Here is an 18,618-nt window from a genome sequence, read left to right on the forward strand (position 1 = left end):
GAGTCCCTCGACACCCGCCTTTCCTGGATTACCACAACTCGAGCCATCGGCGTTAAGCTTGTAGTAGCCCGGTGGCGGAGGGGACTCGCCTCTTTGTGAGACAAAGTAGCTGGAATGAAGGTATTTCTAGCAGGATGGAACTCTGCTGCAAGTGCAGAGTAAAATGGTGTGGATTAGTATGTAAAGGTTTACAACTGAATGTGCGAGAGTTGCGGTCCTTCCATAAAATTCAGATTGCATAAGCGAAGATAGTCTCCCATGGAATATTCTAGTCGGCCGAGATTGTAGATATGCAGTGCAGTTCATACGCAATCAAGAACTCACAAGAAGTATAAATGATCCTTGAAGTTTTTGCGGCACCGCGAGGCTGCTCCAGAAGGACTTGGCATTTGGGCAATCACGAAAGGATATGTTCCACGTTCTCGGATGAACCCTCGCATATCGTACACATAGGTTGAACTTGCATTCCCTGACCATGAAGTAGAGCAGCCGAGGCGAGCCCTATTTCGACAACATAACCAGATGAATATATGGACCCAAGGAATCGTTTTGGTTTTCCAAATGCCAAGTCCAATCCGAATTAGCAGTTTGTTCCACTCCCCCAATCAATGCAGAATAAGCTGAAGTCACATCATATTTACCATCCTTCGAGAAACCCCAGCCTACAGAATCAAGAAGAGACTCAAGGTCGAGACTGATGGATGGGAAGGCCACAAATGGTCTCGACGAGTAGGGCCAGTAATTCGTATCGTGTCGTGTTTATACGTGTCGTGTCTAAACGGGTTCGTGTTATCAAAGTCATAACCCGTACACGACACGATTATTAAACGGGTCAGGTTTTGGAAACCCGTACACGACACGGTTATATTCGTGTCAACCCGTACACGACACGTTTAAACCCGTTTATCGAAACGTGTCATAATAGGTACACGAATACACGACACGATTATAACCGGTACCCGGACACGTTTACACGACCCATTTATCCGATAAACCGATTACCCGTATACGTTTACACGACCCGTTTATCCGATAAATCCATTTACCCGGACACGTTTACACGACCCATTTACCCGTTCAATCCGGTTACCCGGACACGTTATACGACCCGTTTATCCGTTTATTTCCTCCATGCATTGCACAGTTGCACTGCAGCTCAACAAAATTTCAAACAATACAATTAAGATCTTACCAATACAATTAGTTCCGGAATTATGCAAACACGACATGTTCATTGACAATTCCACTGGCAACTTAATCATTAAGGAGTTTAAGACAGCAGATCCCTGAGATGCAGAGGTGTTCTCCTTTCGTTTTTCATCAAACTCCAGTGTTGGACATGACTCATCCGGTGGAGGTGATGGAGGTCGAACAATTGGGAACCTCCATTTCTTGATGGGAACTATGGTAGCATAATCAGTAGACAGTGAGCCCGCTGATCTGACCCTGGTCTGCTAAAAGAACAACAGATAAACAAGAATGTTAAATTCTGGAAATAATGTAATCTCAAGGTTATATATTCGAAGATGGTAAGCACCTCTCTGTCCTCCACCATAGTCATGGCTCAAGATCTGCCAAGTCTATAGCCTCGGAGTTCAATCCTTATCTCTCAATAGCTCAAATGAAATTATTCCAGCACCTGCAGATTAAAGATATTTAGGAAGAACAGTCCAGCAAGAAAAAGTACAGATCTTGCAATTCCATTGAAAGAAACAGAATCATGAAGACAACGTCAAAGACCCAGATAGAATTAACAGAAACGTAGTCGAGCGATCGTAGCGGCAGTGATTGACAAAACATGTACACCGCCAAAGCCGCCAGGCCTCACGAAATCGGAATCCGCCAGAGCCTCCCAGAGAATCATATACATACAAAGATGCTCACACAAAGAAATACGACAGATCCTCGCAGACCTTCAGGAACCCTTAAACGCTTCCCTAATTATCAGAAAGGAAAACCACGAGGTGGGAAATTTTTAGCATCTGATCGTGAAAACCTTTAATCGGTCCCTTCATTTCCCTGGTCCAAGCTATCTCTAAATGAGAAGAATCGGAGATTGTCCAATCAAGAAGGAAAGAATCTAAGGGATGAAACCCTTCACCACAATAGACAGAGAGAGAGAGAGAGAAGGAGAGAGAAAATCCAATGGATGTGCGTACTCACGCGTTGGGGCGGTTGAAAAAGGATGGATCGGCGGCGGAGGAAACTGAATCACACCATCGGTGTGTCTGAGGCGAAGCTGTTGAGGAGTATGTTGATGATGAGGAACGTGACGGAGAGGATCAGAGCGGAAACTGTGTCCGATCGAGATCCAATCGAAGCTCCGGCGACGGAAGGGGAAGGATACTTCCAGTGAGGTTCTCCTCCGGCCAAAAGGCAACGAAGACGAGAGATCTTTGACTGGACTGTGAAGACGATCGAAGTAGTTCTTGACTCAGGTGGAGGCTGGATCTGCAAGAAGGAGGGAAATCGACTTCGACTTGTGATTGTGAAGATGAAGGATGAAGGGGGGCGTGCGAAAGACTGAAAGTTGAAATCGGGTACTGCGGCTACTGCTTTTGGAAATTTCGAAATTAGGGTTAACCTAAGGATATTTTCGTAAATTCAGTTAGATAAACGGGTTAATGGGTTACACGATTATAGTAATACGATTAAACACGGTTAAATAAACAGGTTTAATCGTGTATAATCGGGTTACACGGGTTCGACCCGCTAAGACACGTTTATTAATCGTGTCTAAACGAGTTGGACCCGTTTAACCCGAATATCAAAAATACAAAACCCAAACCCGTTTAACTCCGTGTCGTGTCCGTGTCGTGTAATCGCGTCGTATCAAATATTGCCGGCCCTATCGAGGAGTTCCTTAGGCAGAATCATTGGGAGTTGGGAGAAATCCCAATTTCTGGAGGGCGAAATAACGATTACACATACCTCACCTGCTGGTAAAGGCCCTTTGTATCGTTGAGATCTGATGGGAGCATGACCGACCCACCAATAATCCCAAAACTTTTACCTTTAGTTCAATCTCCAATTCTCAACTCAGCTCCTCGTATTTCCCAAGCGCTCCATTCCTGCTCTTAGAGCTTTTCTAGGTATTTGAACCCTTCCAAGCCCTCGCCAGTGACCCTGTGTCGAAATAGTCGGGCCCTGGGGGGACGTCATTCTTTTGTAGCTTGCTCCACAAGTCCACCCAGGAGGGCCTTATTCCTTTCCTCCATACTCTAATCCCAAGCCCACCCCCCGATCCTTCGGTCGTGTGATCGTCGACCAGCTAACAAGTTTTTATCCAAAGTATAGCCCCATAAAAAGTCTCAGTTTATCTTATCAAAACTTCCAATTAACTTCTTTTGGGAGTTGCGTGCACTGCATCACATACGATGTGATTGTCATCATAACCGAACTTATTAAGACAGCTCGTCCTGCAATGGACAGAAGTCGAGCCTTCCATCCCGCCAACCTTGCTTCAACTTGATTGATAAGAAAGGAGAAATCTTTCTCCTCCTTCTTTGATAGAGTTATTATTATTATTATTATTATTTTAGCGTGAATCTTAATATCCAAAAAGTTCAATTAGGCCCCGACTAATTCAGTCGAGCCGGATCGGCATATCAAGGGGTAAAGTTCTCATAACATGAATTTTCTACATTTAATAAATTATAAGGGATGTTGCTCTCGCAATTATAGGGAATTGAAAATTAAAGATTAGTCTCTCCTCCTAACAAAGTGCGTCTCCTAATATTCGAACCCGTGCTCTCCTCTTTTTTTAGGGACTTATTGGGAAACCGAGATATTTTCTCAAATCCTGTGTGTCAGAGACATTCCAGCAGGCAGTAAAATTATCTCGGAATTGGGTTGAGGTATTTATGGCAAATGGTTTCTTAGTTACTAGAGTGGCGTAGTGGCTGCGTCGTGGAGTTAATTGGGCTTCCAAGGCCCATTTTACTTCCCAAAGGGAAGGGATGACACAGGAACCCCAGGCCCTTGATTATTTGATTTTGACATCACCCATCGCCCATCCTCAGGAAGTCGACTTAGAGTTAGATCGCCTACGGTCCGATCCAGCATTGCAACCAACTAAGTACTCGTTCTTTTCTAAATTAAATTTTATTTATTTATTTTTCGATCGAAGAAAAATAACGACTTTCCACGATCTCGACTGAAATAGATGGATCTTTTGCATGGTGACCCAGATTTTGCGGGCCCGCATGGACTTTTTTAGCACGCTCATCTCATATTCCGTTCAAATCGGACACAGACGGACGATCTTTATGGAGCCCCAGAAGTTGACCCGTTGGGCCTTCTAGCAGGCCATCTAGTCGACAAGCCCATTGGTCCAGCCCCAAACATTCCCCCCCCCCCCCCCCCCCCCCCGCCCCCCCCTCCCCCGGCTCGCCTGAAGAAAACGTCGATCTGACGCGGAAACCCAGTGGTGACCGGAGCGACGAAGAAAATGGAGGCGCTGAGGGCCTCGTACGGCTGCTCCTCGGATTCCGACACCGACGACTCTCCCTCTCCCGAGTCTCCTCCAGCTAAGGAGGCCGAGAAGGTGGACCCTTTGCCTCCGCCGCCTCTTTCCCTCATTTCCCCTCCCAATTCCCTCGCTGGTAAGACTGCTCCTCAGTTCGCCCTTCCCTCTCGTCCGTATGTATCCAAATGGGTTCCGGTATTCTTCCGCTCGAATGTCACGAGTTTGATGTTTTGCTTGTGAAGGGATGTTCGATCAGTCGACGACCACTGGGCAGCCCAGTCGCGTCCGGAGCTTCCCTCACGTCGAAGGCAACTACGCTCTGCACGTCTACATCCCCGGTAAATTCCCTTCTTCGTCATTCATATAGACGCTGATCTGATATGCCATTTGAAAAAGTGGGGTTGATAAGAGCTCATTACTTCCCGACACAGACTGATCCTGTTGCATGGCCATGTGATGTGTGACAATAATGGATCATCATTGCACTGTGAAAAATCAAAATCTTGTCACAGCCTTTCATGGTCGATGCGGTCCTCCTAATGAGTGTTCATTTGTATGTGCAAGCATTGCCTTGTCGTTTCCTTCTGCTATGTGCAATGCATTCTGGACTGAGTATGGATCCTTCTTCTGAGTTGATGGTGTAGCCAACATAATTGCGCCCCAGAGGCCCCAGATTGCGCTCCTTTTGAAGAGAGTAGCGTCTCTCGTGCCGGATCTCTTCGTAGTCGATGCCGATGTCCCACTGGGCGCACTGTGCAAGGATGAATGGAAGCTCCAACAAGTAGCTTTAGGCCAGGAATTTCACATCAGTTTGGGTAGGACCGTGCCAATCCGGGTCCACCAGATTGATTCTGTGGTCACCATGCTCCGTCAGAAACTTCAGTCTCACAAGCGGTCTGGGCTTTCCGCTTGTCCCCATACCTCTATTCGGGATTACTATCAGTTTTCATATGCGTATCGATTACATTTCCTTTTCCTTGTTGAAACAGGTTTTGGATCGATTTTAGCAAATGGGAAGTCTTTGTGAACGATGATAGCACACGGACCTTTCTTTCGCTGGAAGTCACGAAAAGGGGGTTGTCAGAGGTACCATTATCCATTCTCTTTCCATCTCTGTCTCTCTGGTTCGGAAAAAAAGGATGAATTTTCACCGGTGTTATTACTCTACTTCCACGTTTCAGATAATGAAGCAGATAAAGCTTGTTAATGAGGTTTATAGGCTTCACGACCTTCCCGAGTTTTACAAGGTGAGTAAACTCTTATTACTCACACATGTCTTCACCAAATCAGAGAAATCACTGCTTCCTTCCAGTGATGCAAGTGACCGCCATATTTGTAACATGCAACAGGATCCTCGCCCTCATATATCGTTAGTTTGGGCATCGGGAGATATCAGTGAATCCCTGAAGAAAGTGGTTGTCAATGAGGAGATAAACGGGAGCATGAGCGTCCGGGGGTTACCAGAGAAATGCTTCCTTACCTCTAAATTCAGTGGGATTGAGTGTAAGATTGGGAAGAAATCATACAAAATATGCAAGCTTCCTGATAAATAACAGCAAATTGTACTACACCCTCCTTCTGTGGCGAACTTGTGTTTATATATCCATTTTCTTTTCTTTAAAATGCTAGTTCCCTTTACTCTGGAACCAAATCAACTCGAAATGAACACGGAGCATAAACCGACTCTGACTCCATTATTCTCAATTTCCATAGTTCCGGCAGCAAGCTGTAGCTTCTTGGTGGAGCTACAAAACTTCCGAGAGTCGACTCGAATACAGGACAAGCAACTTTTGCCAAAGTAGCCTTAGCTTGAATGCGGTTCTGTTTCATTAGCCTGAACACGGTAACAAGAAGATTATTCCCATTCTTGTGAACAGAGTCTTCCAGGATAACAATGCTTACTCTTTTTTTATTACATTAAACGCAACTCTGTGAGCAAAATAAGCATTGCAAATCAGCCCTTAAAAAGTGGGCCGTGATAATTTGCAACCAATCTTTTTGGCTGGTTTTCTGCAATTGGGAAAAATTCGGATACCAACATCAGCTGTAAAGGCATCAACTTATTTTGAATGTTCTCTGAGCTTATGCAACATACGAATAGCTTCCAAGCAACCTGATATGTGTTAGAGGCCCGGTATTGATTCAAGATTGTATTTCTCTGAGGTTGAAACTTCACCATCTCGGTTCCCTATCACTTCTGGTTTCTGTATCGCATCAAACGTTTGTAGATAATTGTAGGAGGCATTTCGACTCGATGGAGGTCCAGGATTACTAATCCTGCTGGCAAAGAAACGGCGAATCAGGCCCCTGAGGAATGGGGCCATGGTATCAGGCTCGTGCTCTAAGTAGTACATTACCCCACCCATGCAAGCACAGAATAAAGCTACCTGTAACAATTGCCAAACATGCAAGCGTCAACTAAAGCAGTAAAGCAACTGCATGAACATTAACAATCTGTTTATCGACGTAAAAACTCAGGTGATGGCACTTCATTAAACTCTATCTGGAATTTTCTCAGTATCTGATATAGAGAAAGTACAGGCAAAACTACTGTTCAGTTGATAAAAAGGCAGTCATGCAGCTGGCAGAAACTGCACACGTGAAAAGAAGTGGGATACCTCAGCATTCTTGATATCTGGAAGCAGATGGCGGTTTATTAATATATACCACAAAGAATCTCCAGCCCGGGGAAGAACGTACAGAGCAAGTTCGCTCCTTCTAGATTTTTTCTCTAGTAGAACAGATAGAGCAGCAATTCCACCTGACAACCAATACACAAGCTTGTGGTCCTTGGATGCAACCTTTCTATGTAGACATATGACCGCCTGCATGATTCATCATCTATTATGGCAATATTTGAACAAACTGAACAAAGATAAGCACAAATGAAGTTGGCGAAGACCTACCTGAAAAATTCCAACAAATGCAGACAAAAATGATGTTGAGCGAACAGCACCTTTAACAGCCAACCAAAGGGTACGAGCAGGAGCATCCGTGAACTAAAATTTGAAATGGAAACAAAGGTAAGCAGAACATATAGATAACCATTTCAAAAGAGATGTATGACAACGGGTGGAGACATGTATTAGCAGAACCATGACAACATTTGAGAGAGAAAAAAATGGAAAAGAAACCGCAATCGAGGGAAGACTGTACCTTTTGCAGGTGAAGAACGACGAATGGTACGAATGTCAGTGAGAAGTAGAGAGGAAATGTTTTCCTAAATGTAGCTGATGTTGCATTTGCATTATGAATTAAACATGACTTCGTGTGGGGATGGATCATCGAGCATGGAACTATGGGGGGGAACTCTTCCAATTTTACTAGGTCGGATTTCCCTACTTTAGATAAGTAGGAAGACAACGTAGCAATGTCCAGCGGTAAACCTCTACAATTATCCCTCACAGCCTTATAAACAGGCTGTGCAACTGGCCCAGTTTTCTGGATAAAGTCTTGATATGACTTCGGCAAGCTCTCTGGGCGCATTACAAAGGAGTACATCACCTGAAAATAGTTTTACCAGCCATTAGGACACAGACAACCGTGTAACATAGACATCGCTTCATGCCCTTTGGGAGGTACAGCCTATACATGGCAGGAAGACTGCACCTGTGCACATGCTAAAGAGAAAAGCAGAGAGTCTCCGTGTCTCCAATGGCTTCCCCAGAGGTGAAACTTGTTCTTAGACTTGGCAGAATTATAAGCACACTGAAGTTAGAAACAAACAGTCAGGCTTGACTAAGATTTGGAAGCGGACATACTCTTTAGCATTACGTAAAGGAAATCTTACATACTTGTGCGACCCTAGCCAGAAGATAGAGAGCAAGAGTCCGCCTCCGGTTCGAATCATCTAGTGCTAAGATAGATAAACCCGCGATGGAACCTGATAAAAATCTGCTCCATCATCCCCTTAAACAATGTCATGATAAGGAACAGGATCTCTATCATAACTCATGAATTTCCATACGTGTCATGATTTCATATATAAAATAAATTGAAACGGAAAAGAAAAGGAGAGAAATTCACGCGCAACTCAAAAGACGAGATTTAGTTCCATAGCATACTCACACATTCAAGGGCGTCTCCTTCCTTCTCAATTTTCTAAACAAACATCTAAGAGCATGATAAGATCCAGTAAATCCACCAAATAGCAAACCTATGCGGCACGCTTCCTCCCTTACAATTAGGTCCTTCTCTGATACTAATTGCTGCAAAAAAAGGTAAAATGTATTACCTTCACATCAGATCTAGTAGGCAGTAGAGACATGATAAAGGGACAGGGATTAGTTAAGGCATTTCACCATCGGCAGACAGCTACTTCTCAAGAAAATCATGATAGCCTATAACAGGAAACAGGTTGGACTGCCCACAGAGTCACACCCTTCAAATAATGCCAAAAATCCCCATCAAGTTGCAAAATTTCTCAAATATCAAACCACTGCGAAAGCTTAGTGCAATTTACTAGAAGAATGGCATCAATTTTTGCCACAGCTTATCCGAGTTGATCAGGTCATATCAAATCTAGCCATCACTTCGGTCAGAGCCAGGTATTTCCAGTCAAAGTAAACCCTAATCAGTTAACCGAGAAGAAGCTGGAAGCAATCCAGCCGGAAATGCAGGTACTTCGGGAGCCAAAAAAAAAAAGGCCATGAGACGGCAACTGCAATTAATCAACTGGGAGAAGGGAGGGAGGGAATTGAAGGCAAACCTTGAGATCGAGGAGAGAAGAATAAGATTGACCCTTGGCAAGCTTGAAGGCGCGAAGAAGGATGCCGATCCCAACCCTAACGCCATAGGAGAGGAGGAAGCTCTGGCAGAGGTTACCGATGGCGTTGGCGGCGCAGGACTCGTCAGGGGAGTGGTGGCAGGGAGGGTAATGAGGGGGATGACTATCAGGGCAGGAGGAGGCGGCGCCGGTACACTCGGCGGCCCTGCGCTGGCGGCGTTGGAGCTCCTCAATGGCATCACGGAGGCGCTCCTCGGCCTCACGGAGGCGGCGCTGGGCGTCGGAGCTGTCGGAGAGGAATGGAGGGGAGGAGGGGGGAGGAGGTTGCATTACGGCGGGAAAGGAGCAGAGGAGAGGGGATTGGGCATCTGCTGCTGCATGCAAAATGCAATTGCCTGCCCCAACGAACTTGTATTGTATTGAATGTAGCCTTTGCTTTGCTTATGAGGTGGGCGTGGGGGGGGGAAGAGAGAGAGACAGACAGACGTCCTAAATACTTAACCCCATGTAATTCAAGCTACTCATGTCATGATGCTTTCATGGGGGCAGATTTCGTCAAACCTTCCTCCCAGCTTATAATAAATCGTCATTACACAATCTTATATATATATTTAAAATATATATATATATACATATATATACGCAGATCTCAAATTAAATTATATATTTTTCTTTTCTTTTCTTCTCACCTATTTTAGCGAGTTTAAGTTTTATCATTATTATCGTTTTCTTTTTTTTTTCCTCAGCCAACTAAACTAGTTAATTTGTTGTGTTTGATTTTGGAGTTGAATTTTGATTTTAATTGGTTAATTTTGAGGTTTGTAATGATTATGTTGTTGAATCATGAGAAAAATGTTAAAAATAATGAATAGTTATGAGAGAATAATGATTGAGTTGTAAAATTTTAGAAAAATTAATGAATAGTTGAGTGACATTAATGATTAGTTGAAAGAAAATAATGATTGTGTTGTTGAATTAAAGATAAGTGAAGTTAAGTGTACTAAAATTAAAATTTATTTGACTAACCAAATAAGCCAAAAATTAGGAAGAAAAAGAAAAAGAAAAAGAAAAAGAAAAGCCTCCGATTGCAATAACATCTATCTATCCATCATATTATTTAAATTTCTAGTTAAATTAAATGCGGGAAAAGTTAAAAATAAATAAATAAATACTGCTACTAGTCGGCTTTGCCTGTAGGGGCCAAGTGCGCGGCACGCAGTCCCATCCATCTGATAAGGTGAGATGATGGGGCCTTATCCCAAAAACGAATTTTATTTATTTTTTAAGTAAACACTGCGGATGAGGATGCACGAAATCGAATGAAGGTTGGTAGTTCTGTGAATAATAATAATTTCGTTCGTGATGAGACGAGAACTCTATTTGGTCATCGGCCGTGCATCCTCTTCCTGCCATTATTACATTGTCTTGGAGGAGAAGAATGAATCTGACTGAATGTACGGATGCATCGCAGCGAAGTACTATGTATGTATGTATGTATGTATGTATGTGTTGGTTGACGATGATTATTTTGTTGCTGCACTGCAGTTTGTAATTCTTTTCATCCGAGTCCAGCCGGGAGTGGGAACTGGGAATGTGGGTCGTTCAACTCAAAGGAGAATACAATGCAATTGTTATTAAATTGACCCATTCACATTAAGCCAAGCCTGCTCTGCTGGGCTCGACCATTACTATTCGTGACTTGGATTGGATTGGATTGGATTGGAGAGCGAGCCACCGTATATAACAAAATTGACATTTGTCAATATATATATGTGTGTGTGTGTTATGTATATATACATTTGCTCGGGGGCCCAAGCGTTTGTAATTTAATCATGGCATGGCATGGTATGATGGTCTCTGTATTATCCATTCCCGGTGCAAAATAGCAACGACATTTTGAGCACAAGTTTGGCTTTTGATTGGATTTATGCTACAAAACAAATATCACTGTGAAAAATCTCGACTCCGTTGTAGATGCAACGGAATTTGATTCCAGGACCCAACACAATCATCAGCAGCTAGCTACGGCTTTTTTTCTGCTGTCCCATCCGATTCCCAGGATGCTTGCCACTGCTTGTCATAGTATGTCGCCTCCTCGGCCAGCTTACTCAAAGTTTCCAAATCCCGCCTTCTCCTGAACAGCACCACCCCAATTACCGTCACCAACAGCCCTGCCTTGCACACGAAATTCCCTGTTTGGCCCACGACATCGAGGCCTGTTAATGCATCCACCAAGTACGCCATGAAGAAGCCTATCATCGCTGCTCGACCTGCAATGACAAACGGTGAGAATGAGATCAATCAATTTCTTCTTGCATTTTTGGAAGTCCCATGCGGCGAGTGTTCCGGAGCAGCAGCTTTTCACCATTTATGAGCTCGGCTTCGGGGAGGTGGGACCTACGGATCCATGCCCACCAAGGGATTATCGAGCTTCGGAAGAGAACTGGTTCTTGGTTTGTTGCTGCTTCCGGGAACAGCTCGAGAAACCTTCTCCTCCTTGCTTCTACGACATGACATGACCAAATGGTACAAGAGACTAATAATTAAGCTGAATGAATGAGCAGTTGCTGCTCCATCAAGTAAAGGACTGTCACAAGCAGGAAGAAACTGAAATTTATTCAGAGAAAAACAAACAGCCTCCCAGAGTCTCTTAGCTGCAACGATTATGCCATCCCAATCCACCCTTCCATTCTCCACGAACATGTTAAGGTCCCAAGTTCCCTTCTTCCACCGCTCATCCTCGAACTTCGGGGTGGTGGGACCTTCATCCCTGCTGTCCTCTGGTAATTTAACCTCGACATGCTTCGATCTGTCCATTGGAGTTTCGGCCCCATGAATATGACCCTTTTGGCCTTCTGTGTTCTGAGTGAAAACGTGTCCAGAAGTCGCTGGGCCGGCCCTCGGCAAATGCCGGTTTTTCTCTCGTGAGTGTTGTTGCTTGCTTTTTTTATTGTTGATGCTGCAAGTTATGTGAAAGGGGGAAGAAATAGAAACAGAAGCCATGACTGTTCCTGCTCCAAGGATATGGTGTTTTCTCTTTTCCTTCCAAAGATATATGTTGGCTTTCTTCTGCTCAACCCATACTTTGTTTTTCATGAAGATGATAAGAAGTAGGAGAAAAGCCCATGCTTGCATATATACGTACAAATAAACAAGCTTATCTTATGCTTCTTGCACTTTTTGTCAGCTCATGGGCAGCCTCAATTTCCATAACTCTCCTCAATCAAAAATTGCTCAGATCCAGACTGAAAATGAAAGGTATTTCTCTAGATTCGCCGCATTTGTGTGCAATATTATCACAAACCGAGTAAAAGTTTTTCGGACCGTGGGAACAACAGAGAGACAATTAATGATCCAAAAGTAATGGGAGAGATGCATGGAAAGATTATATAACAATTTCATAAATTCAATTACATTTGAATCCACGAATCAATACAAATGACTTGCCGATACCAAATGCCGCTGAGCATTGAACAACACAAACGGGCTTTCAGTGGCAGGCAAGAATTGGGGCTGTGTTCTAGCTGTGGGGACAATGTATTGAAATTTTCAAGTATGAAAAACTGTAGCAAAAAGTTGAAAAGACACAGGATTCCAAGCGACACGCTTGGAAAGGCAAAAATGTATCCGTCAGGGTCAGGCTTCCCAACCCCTCAACAGGGTGGCACGAGCAACACGGTTGACCGCAAGAGTGAAGGCTCCCATCCGGAGATTGCAATCGTGGGTCTGGCACATGCCCTTGATATTGTGGAAAGCTCGCGTCATGTACCTCTGAAGCTCATTGTTCACCTTGTCCTCATCCCACATGAATCCTTGAATGTTCTGCAAAAAAAATTATCAGGACATGCAAACAATTTAGTCCCGACACCAATGAACCATGTAAAGTCCGGGCCTCCCCACGAATCGAATCTCGTGCAGGTTGCACAAACTCTCTACTATACATAATGTAGATTTGAGTTATAAGCTGCTTGTATTTGCGAGGGGAACCTCACTGATATAGAGAGAGAATGTGTTTGATGCACACCTGGACCCACTCGAAGTAGCTCACAGTGACACCCCCAGCATTTGCATAAATATCAGGGAGAATTACAACTCCTTTCTTGGATAGTATCTGCATGCATAAAAATTTTCTCTTTTAATTTACAATTACAATTTGTAAATATACGATGCAGATACAAAAGATGGAATGCCTCTTCACCTCATCAGCTTCTGGATCAGTAGGATGGTTTGCAGCCTCAATTATGAACTTAGCCTTAACATCTGCTGCATTATCCCTTTATTCAGGAAGAATTTAAGCGGAATCAGTCAGATGCTATTAAATTGAAAGGCACCAAAATCAAGCTCTCGCATCATTTCTAAGTGTAAAGAGAAAATACACACACCTATTAAGAACTCCGCCTAAGGCACATGGGATGAGGACATCACATTCATGTACAAGCACCTCGTTTGGATCCATCTTATCAGCACCCTCAAAGTTTTTCAAACTCCCTGTGCTTTCTTTGTGCTTGAGCAACTCTTCGATATTGATGCCATTCATGTTCCTAATTGCACCAGTAATGTCACTCACTGCAATAACCTTACCACCTCTCTCGTGAATGAGTTTCGCAGCCCATGCCCCCACATTTCCGAATCCCTGTAAGACCATGTATAAGAGAATCTCTAATAAAATAAAAAAGCGTGTCAATAGAGCATATACTCTATAGTTCAGACTTACTTGAATAGCAAAAGTCATGCCTTTGATTGATTTCCCGTGTTCAGCAAGTAAAGCTCCGGTCGCGAACACAACACCACGCCCCGTTGCAGCCTCTCTGCCCAATGAACCGCCAAGATCCTGAATTTTGTAAAAGAGAATATGTCATATAAGGTTACATCTCATGTCCTCTCCTCATTATTATCTTTGGGGTTCGTGGCACTTACTATTGGTTTCCCTGTCACAACTGCAGGCGAGTGACCGTGAAATTTTGAGTACTCATCCAGAATCCATGCCATAGTCTGCATGTAGTATCGTATGGTTTCAGAATTAGAATAAGCTATAAGAAATCACGAATATGATGAGCGAGTGGGATGAAATGGATATATGTAAGGAAAGATGAGTGAACCTGGGCATTAGTGCCCATATCAGGGGCGGGAACATCAGTATGGGTCCCAATGAGATCGTGGATCTTCTGAGTGAAGACACGAGTCAGACGCTCCAGCTCACTCTGACTCAAGTCCCTGGGATTGCATCCAATCCCACCCTTTGCTCCACCGTATGGAATGTCCGCCACTGCAGTCTTCCATGTCATCAACTGGGCAAGAGCGTTAACTTCATCGGGTTCAACCTATCAACATTAGAGGAGAACAGGCAAGTGTTATATTTCAATAATGATGGCCTTAAAGAGCGTGTTTGCCAGGATTCCTTATAGTCCGGGAAATGCAGAATGACTGAGGATAAGATACCCACCGCAGCAGGATAAAACACAACAGCAGCATATAAGGGGTGTTTGCACATAGATAGCCGGAGACAAAACTTAATGCATCTCTACGACTTATTAGAATCGCACGATTCAAGATTTAAATAAATAAATAAATAAATAGATAATCAGTTCCTAACAAAACAGTGCTTATTATCTAACTTTAATGTTTTATGAGAATCACTCGAGCTTATTATCCATAAAAAAAAAAAAAGAGAGAGAGAGAGAGAGAGAGAAAATGATTCAAGCTTGAGCGCTGATGCTGACAAGGATGAAACAGGGCTATACAATTTAAGAGTGTTGGCACCTTAGGAAGTTTGAGTGATGCGTAATCATCAAAAAACTGATTGACTGAGACTACAGAGGGGATCTAAAAGCTTTCAATTTTCAACAGTGGGGATATAAAAATATTGAACCAAAAATTGGAACTTTATCAGGGTCATAATAATTAATTAATCCATTAATCTGTCCAAAAGCAAAAAAGTCCAAAACCCCGTGTTGCAGGATGCATCGAAACGAACGAACGAGACAAACAAATTGGGAACCAGAGCAGCAGAAACAAACAAAAAGCGAAATAGAGAGTGAGAGAGAAGAGGAAAAGGCAGGCAGGCAGGCAGGCTGTCCAACTTCTGACAAGGATTAAGAGTAATTCCATTCATTCATTCATTCATTCAAACTGACTGACCTCGGGATGATATCTGATGCCTCCCTTCATGGGGCCACGGGCATTGTCGTGCTGCACCCTGAAGCCAATGTAAGAGACCAGACTCCCATCGTCCTTTGGGATCGTGCACTCCACCTTTTTTATTTTTTTAAAAAATTTTAGACACGAAAACAGAACTCAATTCAGCGACAAGAAGAAATCCAATCAAATCAAATGCAATCCTATCAGCTAATGGTGAGATCCCGGATTGAGATTACTTTGCTTTGCTGTAATCAAAGAAGAAGAAGAAGAAGAAGAAGAAGAAGAAGAAAAGGAGCAAAAGAAGGAATTTTGTTTATTTGTGCGATTGTTTGTTGGGGGGGTGTGGTGGTGGGATGGGATCATGGGATGGACGGGGGTGGTAGTAGTACAAAGTTTTACCTTGATCTCTCGGAAGGGGATGAGGAGGGACTTCTCGAGCTTGGAGTCGAGACCGAGAATGCGGGCAGCGTGGCGGAAGTTGCGGTTGGTGGCAGCGAGAGCATTCATGATGAGAGGTGTAAGAAAAGAAAGAAAGAGATACAAAGGACGATGGGGTTTGGGGACTGGAGGCTGAGGCTTGGAAGACAGAACCTGAAACAGACCCACCCAGAAAAATTTAAAAAAAAAAATAAACAAAAAGAAAGAGAGAGAGAAGTGGGATTTGATTTTTCTGATTATTGCAAGTGAGGTGGTGATTTGGGTTTGGACTCTGGAGATGTTGGGGGGGTTTATATAAAAATGAAATGAATGGCAATGGGCTGACCTCCCCATTATTAGTATGTATATAAGTACTTAAAAAAAGAAGCCACAAATTGGTAAATCACAAAATTGAAGGGGTTTTGTCTGGTCGTCGTGGTCAGTAATCAATCCTTCATCCTAATCCTAACCCTGATTTGGGATTAGGACTCTGACGTCAAAGCCACTCGGACGTCAATCAAAACTCTTTTTCTCATGCGTTTTCCTCTTCTTCTTTTTTAATGCACCAATAACTGACATATTAATTGTTCAATAAATAAATAAATATATATTTGTGTGAAATTATTTCATGAACTGAATATACATAATTAATCAAATTTATAAAATACTTAGTGGGCATTTGGATAACTCTACTCTATCCCATGAGATAAAAGACAAAATAATTGGGGGGAAATCATTATTAATTTTTTTTTGTAATAATGGTTAAGAAAAAAAATATGAGATAATTTATTGTAAAATTAGAGAAAATGACAAAAAAGTAATAAAAAATTGCGATAATTTAATATTAAAAAAATAGTTATAATAGTAATTAAGAAAAAGTACGTGACAAAATTTATTATTAAGTTAAAGAAAAAAATTAAAATGTTATGATCGTACTGTTGAATGAAGAAAAGAACAGAATGGAGTGGAGTAAAGTAGAGTTAGATTATATTATGTAATCAAACAACGCATTATATTCGATAGGTTTGATTTTGACAAATAATATATTTTAACACTATTCATCTGTTACAGTTTAAAATAGCTCGAACAGATTTTTTAAAGAGTATTGTGCCTTCACTCTTCATTTTATCATAGTCATTATAATAAGTTTCCAACTATTGTAGCCAAGTTCGTTCGTTAATTTAACCGGATACAAATAAAAACGTTATAAATACAGGAGGTCAAAGGCAATTTTCAGATAAAGATAGTGTATAAAATTGGCTCTCTTTTTCTAAATATTTTTACTTTTTATTTTCTAACTAGAGTAAAAATCCATGCGTTGCCGCAAGTCCAAAAAAATTTCATTAATTTTTAGTTTATCATAGTAATTTGTACAATCAATGCTTAGTATAACTGAAACTAATCATAAAATTACATATATATAAAATTTATGAGTTCTTGATTGATAGTAAGTGGTTCATATTTTTCTCCCCGTTAATCTTAATTTTAATAGGAAAAATATCATCACACAGCATATAATTTCTCCGAAAATCACACTGCAGCACAAAACAACATCATTCACAAGACCGAACATAAATTTTTATTTTTTATCACCTTGTAGCATGTCGTTGGTATTCTGTTAAGAATTGAACGGAATTCTATCGTGGCAACTTTTTAGGGGTACTTTCGCACAAAATGGAACTTCAGGGACTAAATTACACTAAATAATATAAAATTTTTTAGAAAAAACAGAGAAATGGTGGCCGATCGAGAGGTGGACGAGGGCTCTCTGCCGACCATCGACCACTCGATTGAGGTCGCTGACCTGCTCAAACAAGGCTGGCTCAAGGGGTTAATGGTCGGAAAAGGAGCCCCGAACCTCTCAAAGCGGCTGGGATCCCCCCAAATTGGAGTTGTCGGGCATCAACTCTTTGATTGAGGTCGGTAGCCGGAGTTGGAGCCCTCGACCCCCAAATTTGGGAGATCCCAGCGGATGGGATCCCGCAAATTAGGGAGGACAGGAGCTCTAACTCGGGCTATGGGGTTGGGTGGCAGGAGGGAAAGCCCCCGACCCTAGCCTACCTTTTCTCTTTTAATTAGTTTAATGTAATTTAGTCTTTCAAGTCTCTTTTTGTGCGAAAGTACCCCTAAATAGGTTGTCGCGTCAGAATTTTAATCTAATTCTTGACGGGATATCAACAGCGTGCTACACGTTGATAAAAATAAAAATTTATGTGTTTTTTCATGAAATGATTTTGTTTTCTGTTACTGTGTGATTTTCGGAGAAATTCTGTGTTGTGTGGTGTAATTTTTCCTTTTTAATATTTATAATTGAAAATGATGATCCAAATATAATAGACCTTAAGTGACCCTCTAATTTTAAGCGATGAATTTAGGGGTTTGATGTAAAAGATCTCATAGCCACAACCAAACTAATATCTAAGCGAACATTGTCTTAGCGAATATAGTGGCATAACTTTGCATTGCACTGAAAATAAGAACATTTTTTTATTGTCACAAATGAAATGAGACTACTTAAATTGGTGATAAATTAAAATTGACATTTTTCTCAACTTGAGTTGGTTTTAAGTGATTTGGCATCCCTAAAGTAAGGTCTCGTGTGCAAGTCTAGTCGAAAACATCTATGATCGGGTGAGTTTTATTTCTTAATAGGTTGATGTCAATTGAACCTAAATTAATCGTATCATTGAATTTATGAATGCCAAGTTGTGTTGAACGGACTTAGTAATCCATTGGAGATATGTCAAGATATTGTATAATATCCCGTGTACATGTGTTAGGCAATACAGGCGTAGTATCAATAAAATATTATAACTTCTTTTTGTTTTCGGTCCTTTTCTTTTGTATTATATATGGATGTACTCTTCTA

The 18,618-nt window shown here is 42.1% G+C and overlaps 4 protein-coding genes and 1 long non-coding RNA gene across 7 annotated transcripts; 1 reads left to right on the plus strand and 4 right to left on the minus strand.

The window, feature by feature from the left end:
• Positions 1–1,159: 1,159 nt before the first annotated feature.
• Positions 1,160–3,244, minus strand: LOC116205494. 2 transcript variants are annotated; one of them, XR_004156518.1, is made up of 4 exons: positions 2,932–3,244; positions 2,164–2,451; positions 1,538–1,639; positions 1,160–1,451 (listed from the first exon to the last, which is right to left on the minus strand). It is a non-coding gene; the product is annotated as an uncharacterized LOC116205494 (long non-coding RNA). The 2 variants fall into 2 exon arrangements; XR_004156517.1 differs by having other exon boundaries at positions 2,164–3,244.
• Positions 3,245–4,385: 1,141 nt separating this feature from the next.
• On the plus strand, positions 4,386–6,091 carry LOC116204922 (U6 snRNA phosphodiesterase). Its single transcript, XM_031537294.1, has 6 exons — positions 4,386–4,604; positions 4,711–4,806; positions 5,113–5,362; positions 5,458–5,554; positions 5,650–5,715; positions 5,818–6,091. Exons 1-6 carry the CDS (start codon positions 4,451–4,453, stop codon positions 6,019–6,021), a joined length of 867 nt encoding a protein of 288 aa, XP_031393154.1. The 5' UTR covers positions 4,386–4,450; the 3' UTR covers positions 6,022–6,091.
• LOC116204921 lies at positions 6,015–9,747 on the minus strand. Of its 2 annotated transcripts, XM_031537293.1 has the most exons (9): positions 9,177–9,747; positions 8,537–8,676; positions 8,263–8,362; positions 8,078–8,176; positions 7,625–7,972; positions 7,375–7,467; positions 7,087–7,293; positions 6,582–6,855; positions 6,015–6,302 (listed from the first exon to the last, which is right to left on the minus strand). In XM_031537293.1, exons 1-8 carry the CDS (start codon positions 9,522–9,524, stop codon positions 6,592–6,594), a joined length of 1,599 nt encoding a protein of 532 aa, XP_031393153.1. In that variant the 5' UTR covers positions 9,525–9,747; the 3' UTR covers positions 6,015–6,302; positions 6,582–6,591. The 2 variants fall into 2 exon arrangements, with proteins under 2 accessions (XP_031393153.1, XP_031393152.1); XM_031537292.1 differs by having other exon boundaries at positions 6,273–6,855.
• A 1,290-nt stretch (positions 9,748–11,037) lies between these two features.
• Positions 11,038–12,011, minus strand: LOC116204423 (light-harvesting complex-like protein 3 isotype 1, chloroplastic). The gene is made up of 3 exons (XM_031536493.1): positions 11,829–12,011; positions 11,560–11,737; positions 11,038–11,464 (listed from the first exon to the last, which is right to left on the minus strand). Exons 1-3 carry the CDS (start codon positions 12,009–12,011, stop codon positions 11,217–11,219), a joined length of 609 nt encoding a protein of 202 aa, XP_031392353.1. The 3' UTR covers positions 11,038–11,216.
• Positions 12,012–12,565: 554 nt separating this feature from the next.
• LOC116206181 (glutamate dehydrogenase) lies at positions 12,566–16,018 on the minus strand. The gene is made up of 9 exons (XM_031538980.1): positions 15,732–16,018; positions 15,333–15,446; positions 14,294–14,515; positions 14,112–14,186; positions 13,909–14,025; positions 13,577–13,827; positions 13,393–13,468; positions 13,219–13,305; positions 12,566–13,016 (listed from the first exon to the last, which is right to left on the minus strand). The coding sequence occupies exons 1-9, from the start codon at positions 15,837–15,839 to the stop codon at positions 12,831–12,833; spliced, it is 1,236 nt and encodes a 411-aa protein (XP_031394840.1). The 5' UTR covers positions 15,840–16,018; the 3' UTR covers positions 12,566–12,830.
• Between the last annotated feature and the right edge of the window lie 2,600 nt (positions 16,019–18,618).

Source organism: Punica granatum, chromosome 4 (assembly GCF_007655135.1).
Source record: "Punica granatum isolate Tunisia-2019 chromosome 4, ASM765513v2, whole genome shotgun sequence".
NCBI lineage: Eukaryota > Viridiplantae > Streptophyta > Magnoliopsida > Myrtales > Lythraceae > Punica > Punica granatum.